Source organism: Sinocyclocheilus rhinocerous, unplaced genomic scaffold (genome assembly GCF_001515625.1).
Source record: "Sinocyclocheilus rhinocerous isolate Xijiao unplaced genomic scaffold, SAMN03320098_v1.1 scaffold623, whole genome shotgun sequence".
Taxonomy (NCBI): Eukaryota; Metazoa; Chordata; class Actinopteri; order Cypriniformes; family Cyprinidae; genus Sinocyclocheilus; species Sinocyclocheilus rhinocerous.
The window spans coordinates 933521-950904 of record NW_015644631.1 but is presented as its reverse complement, the minus strand read 5'-3'; the positions used below and the strand labels follow the sequence as shown (position 1 = coordinate 950904).

Here is a 17384-nt window from a genome sequence, read left to right as displayed (position 1 = left end):
GCTTGCCCTCCCTCTGTTCCCCTCCCCCCCCCCCCACCCGTCCCGACAGCAAACCTGCCGAGCCTCCCATCCGCAGCTAAGGCATGCCTTCCGTGGCCCCTGCCCAGCTCTCGTTCAGGACACCTGACGAGTAGCACTGGGGCAGAATGCGACCGGGCATCCCTTGCTCGTTCTGCACCCATCAAACACAGAAAAAAGGCTTTTCAGGGCGTCAGTAAATACTTTTAACTATTGTTTCATTTAAAGCCAATATTTCAGTTCAGCACTTGGATATTTATTACACTGTTTACCCTGCCCTGTATGATATTGTCATATCTATTATAATGAAACATGAAGGTGATTGTTTTACTCTCTTGTAAGAATTTCATTCCAGAAATGAAGAGATCGATCATTTTCTTTAAATGTTGCAATTCTCAGCATAGTATTTTTATTCTTATTTGACACTTTAATGATGAACGTATACAATAGAAAAAAGCATCGCTCACCACTACAATTCACTGGAATGTACACTACTGTGTTTCCTGTCTGTGTCCCTCCCCTTGACCGTCTTGAGGCCGAAACCACTCTGTAGCTCAAAGGAAATTAATTATATATACTGAAATATGAAGTACACGGTAGATAGCTAGATTTATCGCTGCTTGAAATGTCGACAAGTGTTATTATTAGTATACAGTACATTTTAACGTGGAATCATCGGTTTATGAAAAGGGGCGGCTTAAAGGAACATTTTCAAGTGGTTTACTGTTTTTTTTTTTTTTGTTGTTGAAATGTTGCTCTTAGAATTATGTTTGTCAGCTTTAAGTTGTAAAGCATAGTTGTTACCGCACAAAAATTGACTTGCGAACAAGTTTTTCCTCTGAACATTTCCCATGATTCTCATATTGTTAACTCAAGAACCAGAACTGTTGACTGAAGCTTTAATTAAGTCGTCCAGTGAGTTTTTTACGTGGCCATGAGACGTCTCATCATTGTGGCACGATTTCAATGTATATTCAGAGTATCCCCGAATTCCAGATTAGTGCATGAACTCAACAGAACGACTGAGATTGTGTGTTGTTTCAATGTAAATCTCATCGACGTGGATATCAAAGGCAGAGGGTGGCCGAATGGATTTAGAAGCTCTTCTGGCACTAGTATTTCTGTAGTGTTTGTTGAAAGAGAGCTGCTCTCTAATGGGATGATGGGGTAGCAGGGTTACGTTTAAGTCCAGTTTGTCCAACCTAAGATTCGCCTTACTCCAGTGTCGTCATTGGGAAGTCGGAGCATCTTGGTTGTTTTTCTTTTTCAAGATATAGAAATATCATCATAAGCCTTGTGTACAGTGGATTGCTATTCAAACTTAAAAAACAAAAAAATAAATGACGAAAAGGTCTAAAATGTACAAACCTGTTTCTTCAATTGTTGCTTTTTCTTTTAATTTTGTAAATTCAATATGGTAAATAAATTAATGCTGTCTGAAATAAAACTTCTGTGAGTTATGTAAACACAAACAGCAATAAAAGCGTTTGTCTGCTTGTGCATTGCTGCTGGTGTTGTTAACAGTGGTTTTCAAGACTGCTGAATTTTTGTCACATGTAGTTGGTGTGAAACTCGTTTGTTTTTTAATGTAAGTCTAGAGGTCCCTAATTATATTAAAATGATGTAATAACATATTAGAGTTAATTACTATTATTGATTGTGAAATATCGTACAAGTCACAAAAATTGACTGTTTTATAAAGATGTCCATTCAAACAAGTTTTGATGGCTCAAAACGCCGAATTCTCCATTGAGCTCCATTCAAATTCATTTTCGTCTTATTGGAGACAGTTAAACACACAAAAATTTTATCTGTTGAATCAATCCAATCAATTAGTACCTGACGTACAAATAGAAATAAAACGATTATAAAAATACATTAAGTAATTTCAAACGACTGTGATTCGACCATCATGATCAGCGCTGAGAAAAGTAGCAAGTATCACGTGACCAGGTCATCTTTGTATTGCATCACAAGCGGTCTTAATAATATTTTTTTATTAAATAACGACACGAGAGAAATGTCAGTGTCCATTGAAATGTAAATCCACAGTACGGAAAAACCAAAACAATTATTTAGCCCCATCGTTCCTGTCCAATCAGAGAATAATTTCGATTTTTTTTTTTACCCCGCCCACCTCGGTCTCCTGTCTCTGTAAATAAATTATTTTATTGTCTACTAATTACCAAAAAATCACAGTTCTGTCTCTCCAACTCAATGTATTTCAATTGCCCGCTATGAACTTCCTGGAACTATTTGAGGTCTACGTGAATCACGTGACGATCGAGCGTTTTGGACTTCCGTTGACGCAACTCTCTCTTTTTATGGCTCTGCCCTGCACTATCGCGCTCTATTTTCAAAGTCTCTGATTGGCTGCAGTAATGACGGAAGTAAACAGTCTTCTGCAGTAATCGGAAATGCTTTGATGATTTACAGTTACGTGGAGTTTATAAACAATAAATACAGACACTGAAGAGTCGCATTATAACCTCGGATATGAGAAGAGTCACGCTGTTTGTAAATGGAGCCTCACACAATGGCAAGGTGAGGGTGTTTTGTTATCTATTGTCTTGCTAATATAGAATTAAAGGTATGCTTGCTGAATAAATCTCATTTTGTTGCTCCTTTTATGACTTTTACATCAGGTGGTGGCAGTTTATGGAACTCTAGCTGATCTACTCTCAGTTGCAAGCACAAAATTTGGAATAAAAGCTGCTAACATATACAATGGGAACGGAGGTCTTATTGATGATATAGCCTTCATCAGGTAAGAACAATAACTAGTTCTCTTGTATATAAAAAATGCATATTTACATCTGTACAATATCATAAACATTAAACACTTGGTGTTTCTCTGGAACAGAGATGATGATGTCTTGTATATATCGGAAGGAGATCATTTTGTTGGTGAGTTTGACATTATAACTTGGATTTGGTCTGTGCTTCTCTTAGATCTGTCTTCTGTTGCTTTAATCTTAGTCTTAATTTATTAATTTCCTACAGATCCACCAAATAACCTAGAGAGTCCGCATGAGTTTCATTCCTGGGCACACACAGATTGGATCACCCTCAATGTGGGAGGCCGGCGGTTCACAACCACACGGTGATGTCAAAACAGATCATACTAATCTTAATAACTGTAATCCATAATCTAAACCATCACAACCATCATAATCAAACGTCCTTTTTTTTTTTGCATTATTTTCATGACAAGCAAGCACAAACATTTAATTCTCATTACTATAATGTGAAATAAAATATATGGTTTAAATGTAATTATTTAAATATGTTCATTTTAATATAAATAATATTTTTCTTTCATAGTATTTGTTGTCATGCAATTAATTATGCTCATTTAAATAAAAAAAATAATAATTGTATTACAAAAATCTTTTACTTTATTATGGTGTTGAGGGTAACTAATGATAATCATCAATGATAACAATGAGAATTATTAAAAAAACAATCTTTGAATGCATTACAGCAGAGGTGCCCAAACCAAACCACCATGACATATCACAAGAGCAGGGGAAAAATAGGAAAAAACATGTCTTTGAAACATATATTAATTTCTAATATAGTTGGATATAATGCTAAATTTACTTTTGCACACAGCGTTTGATTTTTGGCCTTCCCTATTAAAAATGTGATCACTTTTGAATTACAGTAATGTAAATTTTGGGGGGGAAATGTGCTTAATTTTCATGAAAATTGTGTCACATAATCTTATTTTATTAATGCATTTTTTTTATTCATTAACGTATTTTAATGTTTTTGTGACATTCATCCACTCAACCCATTTAATCTGCTCCACAGCTATGTGACGAATTTAGATATGTGGGGGCGTGTTAGAATGAGCCGTTTTAGGTAGGTGTGGCTGACTCTTAACTTTTATAAAGAATATCTCTCTGGATTTGAGACTTTAGTCTTTGCAACTTTACAGATCTTCTTTATGCACCAAGAGCTCGTAACACTCCAAAGAGACAGGAAAAAATGAAATTGCATCATATGACCCCTTTAACACTTTTTTGTGGTTGTTAGGAGCACTTTGGTCAAAGAACCGGAGAGTATGTTGGCTCACATGTTCAGAGACAAGGGTGAGGACAGAACTGATGATTTTTCTGTCTACTGTTCAAAATATAATTTGTGCATGTGCTGCCTTACTGCTTTTATTCATACTGCTCTTTTTCTTCTGTCATTTCCTGGCAGATGTTTGGGGAAACAAACAGGACGAGCAAGGGGCGTATCTCATCGATCGGAGTCCAGATTACTTTGAGCCCATATTAAATTACCTGAGACACGGACAGCTCATTATCAATGACGGCATCAATCTGCTGGGTAAGACAGTAGAGACATGTACCATTTTGTAGCATTTTATGTGTTTCCAAAACGGTTGTTACCGAAAATCATCATAATTTAGTTTTCAATGAGCATTTTCCTCCCTCTTTCTGAATATATCCTGCTTTTGGTATTGTACCTTTGATTTTTTTTTTTGTGTGTGTGTGTGTGTAACTGACATTCTAATATGTAAATGAGCTCTGTTATGATTGGTTAAGCTCTTTGCATATGAAATTAGTACCTATGGAAAATTATTTTATGCAGGCGTGCTTGAAGAAGCTCGTTTCTTTGGAATCGAACGTCTTGCTGAGCAGCTTGAAGGTGTTGTCAAGGTAAAAACTAGGCTGAAGAAGTTATATAAAGGTGAAAAAGCGACTTATTCAACGTGGAAATAAATAACAATGATGTCCTGCTTCAGAATTCTCAGCCTCCCGATGATCACTCGCCCATCTCCCGCAAAGAGTTTGTGCGTTTTCTGCTCGCCACTCCAACTAAATCAGAGCTTAGATGTCAGGTAGGAAGCAACTGAATATTTGCACTGGTTTAATTTTTATTTTATTGTGCGTTATCTCAATGTAAACTGTTTCTCCTAGGGCCTGAATTTCAGCGGGGCAGATCTTTCCCGTCTTGACCTGCGTTACATCAACTTCAAGATGGCCAACCTCAGTCGCTGTAACCTCACACACGCCAACCTCTGTGGTACCAACCTGGAGAGAGCAGACCTCTCCAATGCCAATCTAGATGTAAGGATGTACCTGTCAGGGACAGGCATGTATGATATTTCACCCAAAATAAAAAAAGAAACAAATACAAAATAAAATTTTGCTTAAAGAAAATTAGACCTGTTTTTTGGAACATTTTATTATTTACATTTTTTATTTTATTTTAATTCATTATTTTAATTAATTAATAAATTTGTTTAATTATTTATTTATTTAATGAGATTAGGCAAGGTCTCATTACTATATTGTATAATAATAAGTTATAAAATCTAAATTTGAAAATATTTAAATAGTGAAAATATTTTCCACTACTGTTCAAAAGTTTGGGGTTTATTTGATCAAAAAATATATAATTTAATATATTTTAAAATGTAATTTATTCTGTGATGGCAAAGCTGAATTTTCAGTCTTCAGTGTCACATGATCCTTCAGAAATCATTCGAATATGTTGATTTGCTGCTCAATTTTGCATGCATTTTTTGTATTATTATTGATGTTGAAACAGTTGTGCTGCTTAATATTTTTGTTAATACTGTGATACATTTCTTTCAGGATTCTTTGTTGGATATAAAATTCAAAAGAACAGTATTTATTTGAAATAGAAATCTTTTGTATCATTATACATGTCTTTACTGTCACTTTTGACCAATTTAATGTGTCCTTGCTGGATAGAAGCTTTGATTTCTTAAAAACTCAAACTTTTCAACAGTAGTTTATTTATCATGGTATTTGTTATCATACCTTTAATTACACTAATTTAGTCAAAATGCATTATAGTAATGAGAATTTTGGGCAATTTTAATTGTCATGAACATCTTTATTGTTAAAAATAGGCTTCATTTTATTAATGCAAAATATTATTCATATTATATCACCCACTCGCACACTTTGGCTCCTTTCGTTGTAGCATTTATGTCTGTCTGTGACACTGATTTGGTCTTTTTGCATGTGTTTCCCAGGGTGCCAATTTACAGGGTGTGAAAATGCTTTGCACCAATGCAGAAGGGGCGTCTCTCAAAGGCTGTAATTTTGAAGATCCCGCGGGACTCAAAGCAAATCTAGAGGGTAAAATGATCACACTTGACTTCTGAACTGCTTCGCTTGGATCTCATATTCCCAAGACGTAATGCCTATCATTTCCTCAAAGGAGCCAATCTGAAGGGGGTGGATATGGAGGGCAGTCAGATGACGGGTATAAACCTCCGTGTGGCCACGCTGAAGAACGCCAAACTCAAGAACTGTAACTTGCGGGGGGCCACTTTGGCAGGAACCGATCTGGAGGTGAGCGAACATCAGTTTAGTTTCAGAATCGTTCTGTAGATTGTCACGTCGTCTTGTGTGTTTCACTTTCATTTGTTTTGTCAAACAGAACTGTGACCTCTCCGGCTGTGACCTTCAGGAGGCCAATCTGCGAGGCTCCAACGTAAAGGGGGCCATTTTTGAGGAGATGCTGACGCCACTGCACATGTCACAGAGTGTCAGATAGCCTCCTTCAGTAAGACTGCGACCTCTTCACAGAGCAGCTTTAATTAAAAACCTACCTGCAAACGTAATGACTGTCATGTGACCTTAAGCCTGTTGATATTATCTGTTCATCTGTTGTCTACTGTTGCCTCAAGAACATTTATTTTGATGTATTGCATTACTATGGATGGTGTTTGCTACATTTCTCAATGCAAGATATATTTTTGTTTAACGTGACTTGCAATTTTCTGCATTACATTGTATATTTGTGCCAAGCTTCTACATGTCACTGCTGGTCTGTGAACTGAACATCTGATATTTGTGTTTTTGCATCTGATTCTGATTTAGGAATGTGGCTGTTCTGCGAATGTGCAATTTTATACCTTTCCATATGTGCCGATTTTACACTGTTTTGCTCGTTTCACTGTTAACGTAGGTTTTTTCGGACTGTGCTGCATGCAGAAGGGAAAACATCCACTAGAAACCTGCTAGTTTGATGTCACCAGCCCTGTTAAGATCCAATAAAGTCAAACACTGGAGATTGAAAGAACCTTTTGGCTTTTTATTTTTCCAATCTCAACTGCAATGCACTTGTTTCAGTGCAGACAGTTTATTGCAATATTTATGATAATATTATAATTGTTTTGATTAGATTAGCAGATGCTGTATAGTTTGTATAGATTGTTTTTTTTATGACAATCAGATATTTCAGTCTCATTACTCATTACATTCTCATTTTTTTACTTGAAATAAAATAAACATTAACTGAAATAAAATAAAATATAAAAATAAGCATTTTATTTTAGAAAGTTGCCAAGGAAGGCATCATTTCTTATTTTAGTTTTAGTTATTTTAGTTCAACTGTTTTAAGAAATAAGAATAATAAGAACAATATATACATATATTTTTAAAAACTAATCAAAATTACTAAAACTAAATAAAATTAAAGTTAAAACAGAAAACAATTGAAAAACAATACTATGATACTATATCAATAATACTATAATGACAATGAATATTTATATTACGTTTTTAAAAATAATATTTAAAATATTTATATATCATGGTATTTGTTGTCATGACTTTATGCTGATTTAAATTTTAAAAAAGAAAAAATTTAAATGCATTACAGTAATAGAAGTTTGGGGAAAATGCTTCATTGTCATGAAAACAATGTCACAAAATGTTATTCTTAATAGTCTTTTTTGACGTGTTTCATCATTTGAGTCACGTATTATAAAGCATATGGAGACAAAATTATTTCAATAAATGATAACGTCAAATTGTGAATATGAAATATAGGTTTACTTGCTTAGTGAATGTTATTTATCATTAGTCATAAAAACAACCGATTCGGTAGTACAACAGTGAAATCATCATGATGCTTGTACAACTTTCCAGCAGAACATCAAGCCGCCAGCAGGGGCAGCAGTGTCTCTACAACAACACTCACAAAGCGTGTTGATGAGACGTGTCGCCTGCTACACCTTCCGGGAACAGCTTCAGCTCATCCATGACGGTCAGTAGCTCATCACAGCAGATAAGTACTGTAACAGACCGTGAAATCTGTTCACCAGGATGCGCTGCCACAGTGATTGATTGGACCTGAGTGTGTGGAAAAACCATCAACAGGAGCAGATGAGCACTGCTGCTGCCTGAAGTCCCCTGTTGTAGTAAACATCTGCCCAGCAATTAGGTATAAATATTATTTACACATGTACAACACTGTGACAGATGCCATTTTATATTGATAATTTTAGAATTTTCGGAATAATTACAATTCCGAGCCAAATCACGCCGAATTCCATATTAATGCGCCATATTAAGTTGCATTGTAACTGCTGTAAACAGCTACTAAACTAGATTACTTGGCGGAAGAATTGTCTAATGTGATTATTAGTGTTCATAAATGTTCATAAATCATACACTTAAATAGTTATTGTGCTGTTTCTGCCGTTTTCTAAAAGCAACGAATGCTTATGGTAGTACCTAACAACACCATTTAAAGGAACTGTTCACCCAAAAATAAACAAATTCTGCCAGTTTCTCACCTTCATGTCGTTCCACACTTACTTTTTTTTTTTTTTTTTTTTTTTAAGAAAATCTTTTCCATACAGTGATATAGAATGAGGACTGTCGAAAATGACTAAAACACACCATTTAGCTAGTCCATATAACTTGTGCATTATATTCAAAGTCTTCTGTAGTCATACGACTACTTTTAAGGCGCTTTTTGTCAATGACAGCATTTGGTTAGGTTTATTGGACATGGACAATGGTAATTCCATGGTATTCTTTGAAGTACTCTCAGTAGTGTGCTGCAGAGATGATGTGTTTTTATAGGCCAAAACCTGGAAATGAGTTAGCATTTTAGCATCCCAGTCAATAGGTTGTTTTGAATGGGTTTTTGGTTAAATGCCCGAAATAAGGCCTGTTGTTAGCATAAGCTCAAGATATTTTCATATTTTATTCTACGACATAAAATACAACAGTAATACTTCTTTTTTTAAAGCTTTTACATGTCTTGAAAAATGTGGTTGCTATCAAGTGGCTAAATGGGTCTACAGAGGTCATCAAGGACATTAACATAAATCACTTTCAGAGCCATGCTGTGTTCATAATTGCACTCTTTAAAAAAAAACACTGAAAGAGTTGTCAGAAGCTTCATGGGGGTGCCGTTGAAGTCCTAAGACTGTGTTGTAGTTTGTTTATAGCCTATGTTTATCTTTTTACTTCTAGCGATTGTATTTAGGCTTTAATATACATAAAAGTTATTTTCTTTTGTTAAGATTGTCATGAAGAATCTTAAACTTTTGTTGGTCACAAAGCTTATTTTCTGCAATAATCCAAAATCCTGTAGGGATTTTGACGAGGGTGATGCTAACTTCTGGTTTGGTCTACAAAAATACGTTATCGCTGCAGCACTGGTATATGAATGTGGTAATCATTCAGCCAGCACTGCTGTTATTTCAGGTGCTTCACTTTTGGAAAACTTACAAGTGACACTTTGTTTGGACTAGGTAAGTCGTTGATATTGTGGCCTGAGGTTTGAATTTGGATGTTTGCAAGTTATTTTAGCACCATATTTCCAAGGAACTTCAAAGAAGTAAGTTAAATCATAATTACAGTGCGTTTACTTGCACTTCCAGTCACATTGCACTTGTGAATCTTGAAGACTCATATTAAGTTGCATTGTAACTGCTGTAAACAGCTACTAAATTAGATTACTTGGCGGAAGAATTGTCTAATGTGATTATTAGTGTTCATAAATGTTCATAAATCATACACTTAAATATTTATTGTGCTGTTTCTGCCGTTTTCTAAAAGCAACGAATGCTTATGGTAGTACCTAACAACACCATTTAAAGGAACGGTTCACCCAAAAATAAACAAATTCTGCCAGTTTCTCACCTTCATGTCGTTCCACACTCTTACTTTTTTCTTTTCTTTTTTTTTAAGAAAATCTTTTCCATACAGTGATGTAGAATGAGGACTGTCGAAAATGACTAAAAACACACCATTTAGCTTGTCCATATAACTTGTGCATTATATTCAATGTCTTCTGTAGTCATACGACTAGTTTTAAGGCGCTTTTTGTCAATGACAGCATTTGGTTAAGTTTATTGGACATGGACAATGGTAATTCCATGGTATTCTTTGAAGTACTCTCAGTAGTGTGCTGCAGAGATTATGTGTTTTTATAGGCCAAAACCTGGAAATGAGTTAGCATTTTAGCATCCCAGTCAATAGGTTGTTTTGAATGGGTTTTTGGTTAATTTGGTTAAATGTGTTTAATTTGGTTAAACACATTGCACTTGTGAATCTTGAAGACTCATTGGCTGCTTAAATATTTTCTTTGGCTTTTCGACTAAAGTTAGCGACCTCAGAAATGGTGCACGGTCAACCACTCCTGATTTTAAAAGCGCCCACCCGTTCACCTCCTCTCTTCCATTCCCTCAGTGTGTGAAGGTATGAGTGTGCGTTTGTCTTCCTCACATGGACAGTCCTCACGACCGGCTGCAGTAGCCTGCATGCCCACACGCACATGTGGCCATTCCTCCCACCCACTTCCTCTACCCACAGGCCCGCCAGCGTCCGGCCCAGGGACGGTCTGACCCGAGAACTCCCCACTCCTTTTCCTGTGAGCCCCAACGGGAATGACCGCAGAGTTATTAGACCTAATGGCCATCTGGGTTCCATTAAAGACGGGCCTGTGTTGTATGTTGGCTGCAGAAATGATCTACCACTGTTTCTGTTTTTAAGTCACCGCAGGGAACATTTTAGCAAACCCCAGAATGATACAACACTTCATTTATCATCCGAGCACAGTTGGGTTTTCTGTGGTATCAAACCATTAGAAAATGTGTGAAATGCCAGCGGGAATTAAACAGGTTTTTTCATACCTGTGGTTGTGGTGTTTGGTTATAGTAATACAGGAGTAAAGGTGCCTATTTAGTAGCGCAAGAAAACCTTACTACCTACATCCACTGCCCTTCTGTGTAAAACTAACATGCAGACATGGGAGAATCTCACTAGAGCATGTCCGGGTCACAATTTACCTGATACACACTATATCATTCAAATATAAATAATAAATTTTTTACAGTTTTATGCTTGAAAATACTGTAATACGGTGTTTATGAATGAATCAAAAAAGAAATTGTATTAAGGACTTTTATAACATTTATATAAATGAAACGTAATGCATGTGCTTAATTGTCATGAAAGTAATGTTGCAGTGCAACATGTTTAATGTTTCTAAAAATAGGTGCTTTATTTTCTTTATGCAAAAATTACATTTTCATTTCTTCTGCTTTTTTTTGATTGACATCTGACCTTGTAATGTTCTTGGGTTTCATGAGATTCACCCACACTCTCACCATCAATGGGTGAAATTGCACAATCCTTTGTGTAATAAAAGCACATCATAAACCCACCCATTGTTTCTCTTACTGTGGCCACAGTTGCATAATGTGATAAATATACACCGTCTTTTTTCAAACTAATAGTTTAAAAAGACTGTACACTTAAAAACAGGCCAGCTAGCCTCTGCTGGTGGATGTTGTAACTACATAATCTGGAGCAAAAAGCATTTTTTCCCATCGGCTGCCATTCAAAAGTAGCTCTAACAAAACAAATTGATGGCAAAACATAATACTTTTCAGGTATTTTCCTTCAGGTATTACGAATCACACACATCTGAGCTGAAACAATCTGTGTGTGTGTTCATTTTTATGGGGGACACTGATCAATCTTGCTGAGGAAACCACACACGTGTGTTTTTGGAGATGTAGTGGCGTGGTGGAGCGCCGGCAGGCCTTTTGTCGGCACCTGGAGCCCATCCAAATGTGTGGTCGTGGGGGTACAGTGCAGAGAAAAGAAACACATCTGGAGCTTGTGGCAGTTGGCGCCACATTGGGCCTCAGAGAGGAGATGAGAGGGCAGGGCTTCTGAAACATGCTTTTATTAAAGAAACATTCATAAATCATCTCAGATTAATTTAGACAATGCTCTGGTTTTAACTTGCTATTCTTTGACAGAGCAACAGCCTGAATCGATGCCAGACTTTTACAGGAAACCTCATCACTGTCTCACAGGGGCTTTATGGCATAATCAGGAATTATGCTCTTGAATGAATATGTGTGATGGCTGAAGTTGGTATATGGGCACTTTTGTTTATTCTTATATAGCCATGCCTAAAAGTGCTGAAAAAAATATTGTGAAAAATATCTATAAATTGATATTTGTATTGACTTATTTGTCATATATTTTTATGCTTTAGGAAGCTTGATGCTTTATGGAGCTTGATAGCCACTGGTTTCTGTATGCTTTCATTTTATGGAAAGGAGCAGTATTATGATAACTTTTCTTTCTATTTCCAGGGAAGAAAGAAAGTCATATGGTTTTTGGAATGGCAACATGGTGAGTAAATGCTGACAGAATTTATATTTTTAGGTGAACAGTTCCTTGATTAATGTTGGCATCTGCTTTAGCGAATCCAAAATTATTTATAAGCAAGCTGGGTTATACAGTGAACTAAAACAAACAAACAAAAAAAACACTTGAAATAAACGTTTACTGAAATTAAATTGAATTTGAATTTTTCATGGTCTAAAGACATGCTTTAAAAATAAAGCTACCTCATACTGTAGATGTTTTCCAAGACCATGGGAATCCTGGTTCTTCAGAGACGAAAAAAAAAATCGAAATGAGAAATATATTGATTTTTAGTTGTTTTGTATTACTTTTAATCATTCTGAGTCGTCTTAAGGTCCCTTTGGAAGTTTTACCCACTGGTTGAGAACCACTGATTTAAAGTATTCTTATACATGCTGTATTGCATGTATTACAAAAATATTTCCAAATGTTTCTAGCAGATGTTGTCAGGTGGTCTACCTGCCCTAACTAACTTGACCAAGATGTTCTAGCAATTTAAAACAGGTCCAGCTGCTGAACGAGCCGCTAGAAACCATGCAGCTCCCATCCGAAACTAGCAGTCGGATCTTGGATGAACTTCAGAAATCTGTCTCATGACTTGAGGAAATGAAGTCCACCACTTCGGATATCCTGAATTTGACACATGTCTGTAAATGTGGCCGTGAATGTTGACTTAGCGTGGCATGTGTGTTTTCAGCTGTCCCCCCCCGTCAGCAGAGCTGTTTCCTGTGTGGAGGGCGAGGGGGGCTGCCAGTGTTTATGCCCTGCTGAGGCAGCGGTGTATTTGTTTGCTCCAGGATCCCGCAGAGTATTCGCTCACTCCTCGAACAATAAACATTGGTGATTGCTGACGAAGGCCCTGGTCCTGGCTTCTCCGAACTCCGTTGATTTAGAGGTGCCCGGCGGTCTACTGATGTATTCTTGCCCATGGCACAGAGACCATAAGTGTAAATACTCTCGGTTTGGACCTTGTATACACACACATTGTAATATCATACGTGGATGGAGTTTGATTTGTGTCGGGTGATCAGAGGCACCGTTATGCCCCGTTTGCATGCAGATGAATCATATGGGTCATCCCACAGTGGAGAAGACACCTACATGGGGGTTTATTTGATCATTGAGCCTTAGCATTTGAAACGGGATGTTCTGTCATAAGTAAGTATATATTTATGTTATGTTGTTTTCAGACTGCATTAATAAAACAAAACAACAACAGTGAACTAATAGCAGAAACTATAGGATGAATGTGAAAATGTGTGGATTTTTAAAAAAAGTTTAAATTTGTTTAATATATTAAATGTTTCTCTTAAACAGTAATAAGATTAAATAGAGAGCAAATTGAGACTTTATGTCTCAGATTATAATCAACATTTCCACACTAAAATTGTAAAGTCAAAATTCGGAATCATATTCTTCCTAGACAAAAACTTACCTGACCTGCTATCCACATTCATTTAATATTTGTCTATTTTTATATATTCTAGAGCATTTTAGGGAAAACGTCTGCAACAAAGATTATACTTAAAGGGATATCTGTCATCATTTGCTCACCAAACCTGTATGTGACTTTATTTTTCAATGGAACACAAAAAAAGATATTTTGAAGAATTACGAAAACCATACCATTTCAGTTCCCATTGACTTCCATAGTGGTTTTTTTGTCCATACAGTGGAAGTCACTGGGAACTGAAACAGTTTGGTTACCAACATTCTTCAAAAAAACGTATTTTTGCACAAAAGAAAGAAATGCATGCAGGTTTGGAACGACATGAGAGTGAGTAAATGATGACAGATTTTTCATTTTTGGGTGAACAATCCATTTAAAGCACAAATGAGAACTTCATTAAGTCTCCTGAGGAACCTTTGAACAATAACATTTCCCTCTGGGGATTTTCAGAATGTGTCATTTAATGTTTTCTAAACGGTCACTTATTTAGCTCAACTCATGCTAAAAATCATGTTTTTCAGGTTTTCTTGCATGAATCCACACTTCTCTGAAAGATCTTCCAGCAGTTGAACTCATGTGCAGTGCACAGCAGCCTCAAAATGTGATTGATTGCCCTCGCCACGGAATGAGGCAAGGTTAAAAATACGGAAATGTGGACAGCTCCTCGGCAAGCAGCCCGCCAGCTGCTCTCCCAGCCCATCAGCGTCACCAAACTTCAGCCCCAGACCCCACCACAAACTCCAGCATCAACCCAGAGACACTCTCCGACCGGCCAGTGTTTTTCACAACAACTCCTCTCTGCCCGTTTTCTTTCCATCTTACCATCAAAAATGACTTAAAGCAGAAAAGTACAGGGGTACATTACAGCAGTCTGTCCTCACAGCACAAGGAACTCCTGTACGGCTATAAGACGAAGAACAAGTGCTCAAGAAGTACATAAATCATATTTTCAGGTAACCAAAATCCCCATGGGCTGCAAAAACTCATATTCATAATAAGTATTTTGGACTAATTTTCTTGTTTCAAGGATTAATAGATAAATTGTTAAATTAGAAAAAAAAAATAGTTTATAGGGATCAGGATCATGAAACGGCAAGGTGCTTATTAGAAACAGTTATTTCAGTCACACTTTAGTTTGAGGACCAATTCTCACTATTAACTAACTAATAACTATGACTTTTGCCTCAATAAACTCCTGCTGCTTATTTAGTAAGGTAGTTGTTAAGTTAAAGGGTTAGTACACCCAAAAATGAAAATTCTGTCATTAATTACTCACCCTCGTGTTGTTCGAAACCCGTAAGACCTTCGTTCATCTTCGGAACACAATTTAAGATATTTTTGATGAAATCTGAGGGCTCTCTGACCCTACAGCAAGGTAACTACCACGTTCAAGGTCCAGAAAAGTACCAAGATGATCGACAAAGTAGTCCGTGTGACATCAGTGGTTCAACTGTAAAGTTACGAAGCTACGAGAATACTTTTTTGCGCAAAGAAAACAAAAAAAACTACTTTATTCCACATTTTCGTCTCTACTGCGTCATTTGTGGACGCGCGTTCACAACAGTACCATGACGCGGCCGGTTTTGGCCAAACGTGTCTCGTCTGAGCTGAACTCACAGTGCGACCGCAGACCTAGGTATTCGCTCGCCCTTTGTTTTTTAAGGTCCTCGTTTCATTTGTTGGTGCACCACAGAGGGTTTTGCATATGCAATGATGCTAAACCCCGCAAGCATGTAATTTTCAGAAAATCTGCAACCCTTGTGAACTTTGCAAGTAATGACAGGCTCTCGGATACTGAAAATACTGGATGCATTTCCCATTTAATGGACAATCCTGACAGAAGTGGCAACTGTTTACCACATTACCTCACCATAACTGCATTTCTAGCTGTGTGGCCGTCCACAGCGCGCACTGCAATCTCACTGATCATGATATGACATGCATGTACGTTCATCTTCATGCAGACTGGTTTACTGCAAATGATAGCGTCTTGCACCATTCTGTGCTTTCTGTCGGAATTGTGTTTGCCGGATTGCTCCTTGTGGTGATGCTTTGCCCGGCAAAACCACATTTTGCTTTCCTCGGCATCCATCACTGCCACTGTGGCATAAAGTTGCGCTAACACTTCCTAAATTCTGAGAGGACTAAACCAGGCACGTTTAAACAGCTCGCTTTGCTTCAGAATATCCAGATTTGTTCAAAATACGAAGTATAAAACAACTAACACACACCACAAACCTTGGAATTTGGATGTCATGTTCCGAAAGGAAAGTGGCAGTAGCTTCCAAAACCAGCTTCCTCTATAAAGAAACTAAGTTTAGGAGAACCTGACAGTCTAGCAGTGAGCGTGAAATGAAAAATACATTTTCTTCGCAAAAAGAACATCATGAAGCTGTAAGTCTGCGAGCGCTAATCATTCACAGCTGATAAAGTCTTTGATTAGTTTCATGCAATACTTCCAACACATCGTTCTCTGGCCACCATGTGTTATGCACATTGTGCCTGTTTATTTTGGGCATCTTTACTACTCTGATTGTGGTTCTGATTAATTATCAATGTGAATTTGACTGCGTTTTGGCCATGTGTCAATCACTCGCACAGGTGTATGTGAACTTGACTGCCACAGTTGTGTTGTGATCAAAGCAGCAGCTGGCGAAAGAGCATCTATTCACTTTCATTAGACATTAAAGATGTTAAAGACAATTTATACAAATGCAGCTATATCAATAAGCAAAACACCTCATTAATGCAGAATATCGTCCCTGTTAGGAATGATAACAGGTCGTTTAAGGTCAAATGAGAAGCTTCTCTGGCGGGTCAATTTGTGTCCTTCATAGCTTATATGTAAAAATGAATGAACAATAAATGAACAATAAATAGCTAATAAATTGCTATTTTTAAGTTTAGAATTGTAATAATGTGTGTAATATTTTGTATTATTTTTCAATAATATTGTAAAATATTTTTTATAAATATAAATATTTGTGAAGTATTTATAAAAATAAATATTTGTTTAATTTATTATTATTTTTATAATTTAAAATTTAAACAAAAGTGTGCGTATGTGTACTCGGTGGGTTCATGAGCACTGAACAGCCGCTGACACCCTGGAGCTCACATCTCAGAAAAATTCGAAGCAAATTTTCAAATAGACATTATCTTTAATTACAAACCGTTGTTGAAATCTAAACAAGTACATTCTCGCCCATATATATATATATATATATATACACACACAGTGGGTATATCACCCCCCTTTAAAATAATTACATTTTGTTGCTTTGCAGTCTGAAATGAAGACGGGGACAGTTTTAATTTTATCCAGCTGTATTTACTCAGTGCAACTTATAACATCCAAGCGAAAGGTATAACACCAACATGTCAGAAAAAAATTATTATAAAATAAATAAATAAAAAAACAGAATCACTGAGTTGGAAAAAGGATCACCCCTCCT

The 17384-nt window shown here is 36.6% G+C and overlaps 1 protein-coding gene across 1 annotated transcript; it reads left to right on the top strand.

Moving 5' to 3' along the window:
• The first annotated feature begins 2212 nt into the window (after window positions 1–2212).
• Window positions 2213–7086, top strand: LOC107758650 (BTB/POZ domain-containing protein KCTD9-like). The gene is made up of 12 exons (XM_016576444.1): window positions 2213–2562; window positions 2664–2785; window positions 2882–2925; window positions 3022–3121; window positions 4060–4115; window positions 4228–4356; window positions 4621–4688; window positions 4775–4870; window positions 4950–5099; window positions 6038–6143; window positions 6226–6359; window positions 6448–7086. Exons 1-12 carry the CDS (start codon window positions 2515–2517, stop codon window positions 6562–6564), a joined length of 1170 nt encoding a protein of 389 aa, XP_016431930.1. The 5' UTR covers window positions 2213–2514; the 3' UTR covers window positions 6565–7086.
• Window positions 7087–17384: the final 10298 nt, after the last annotated feature.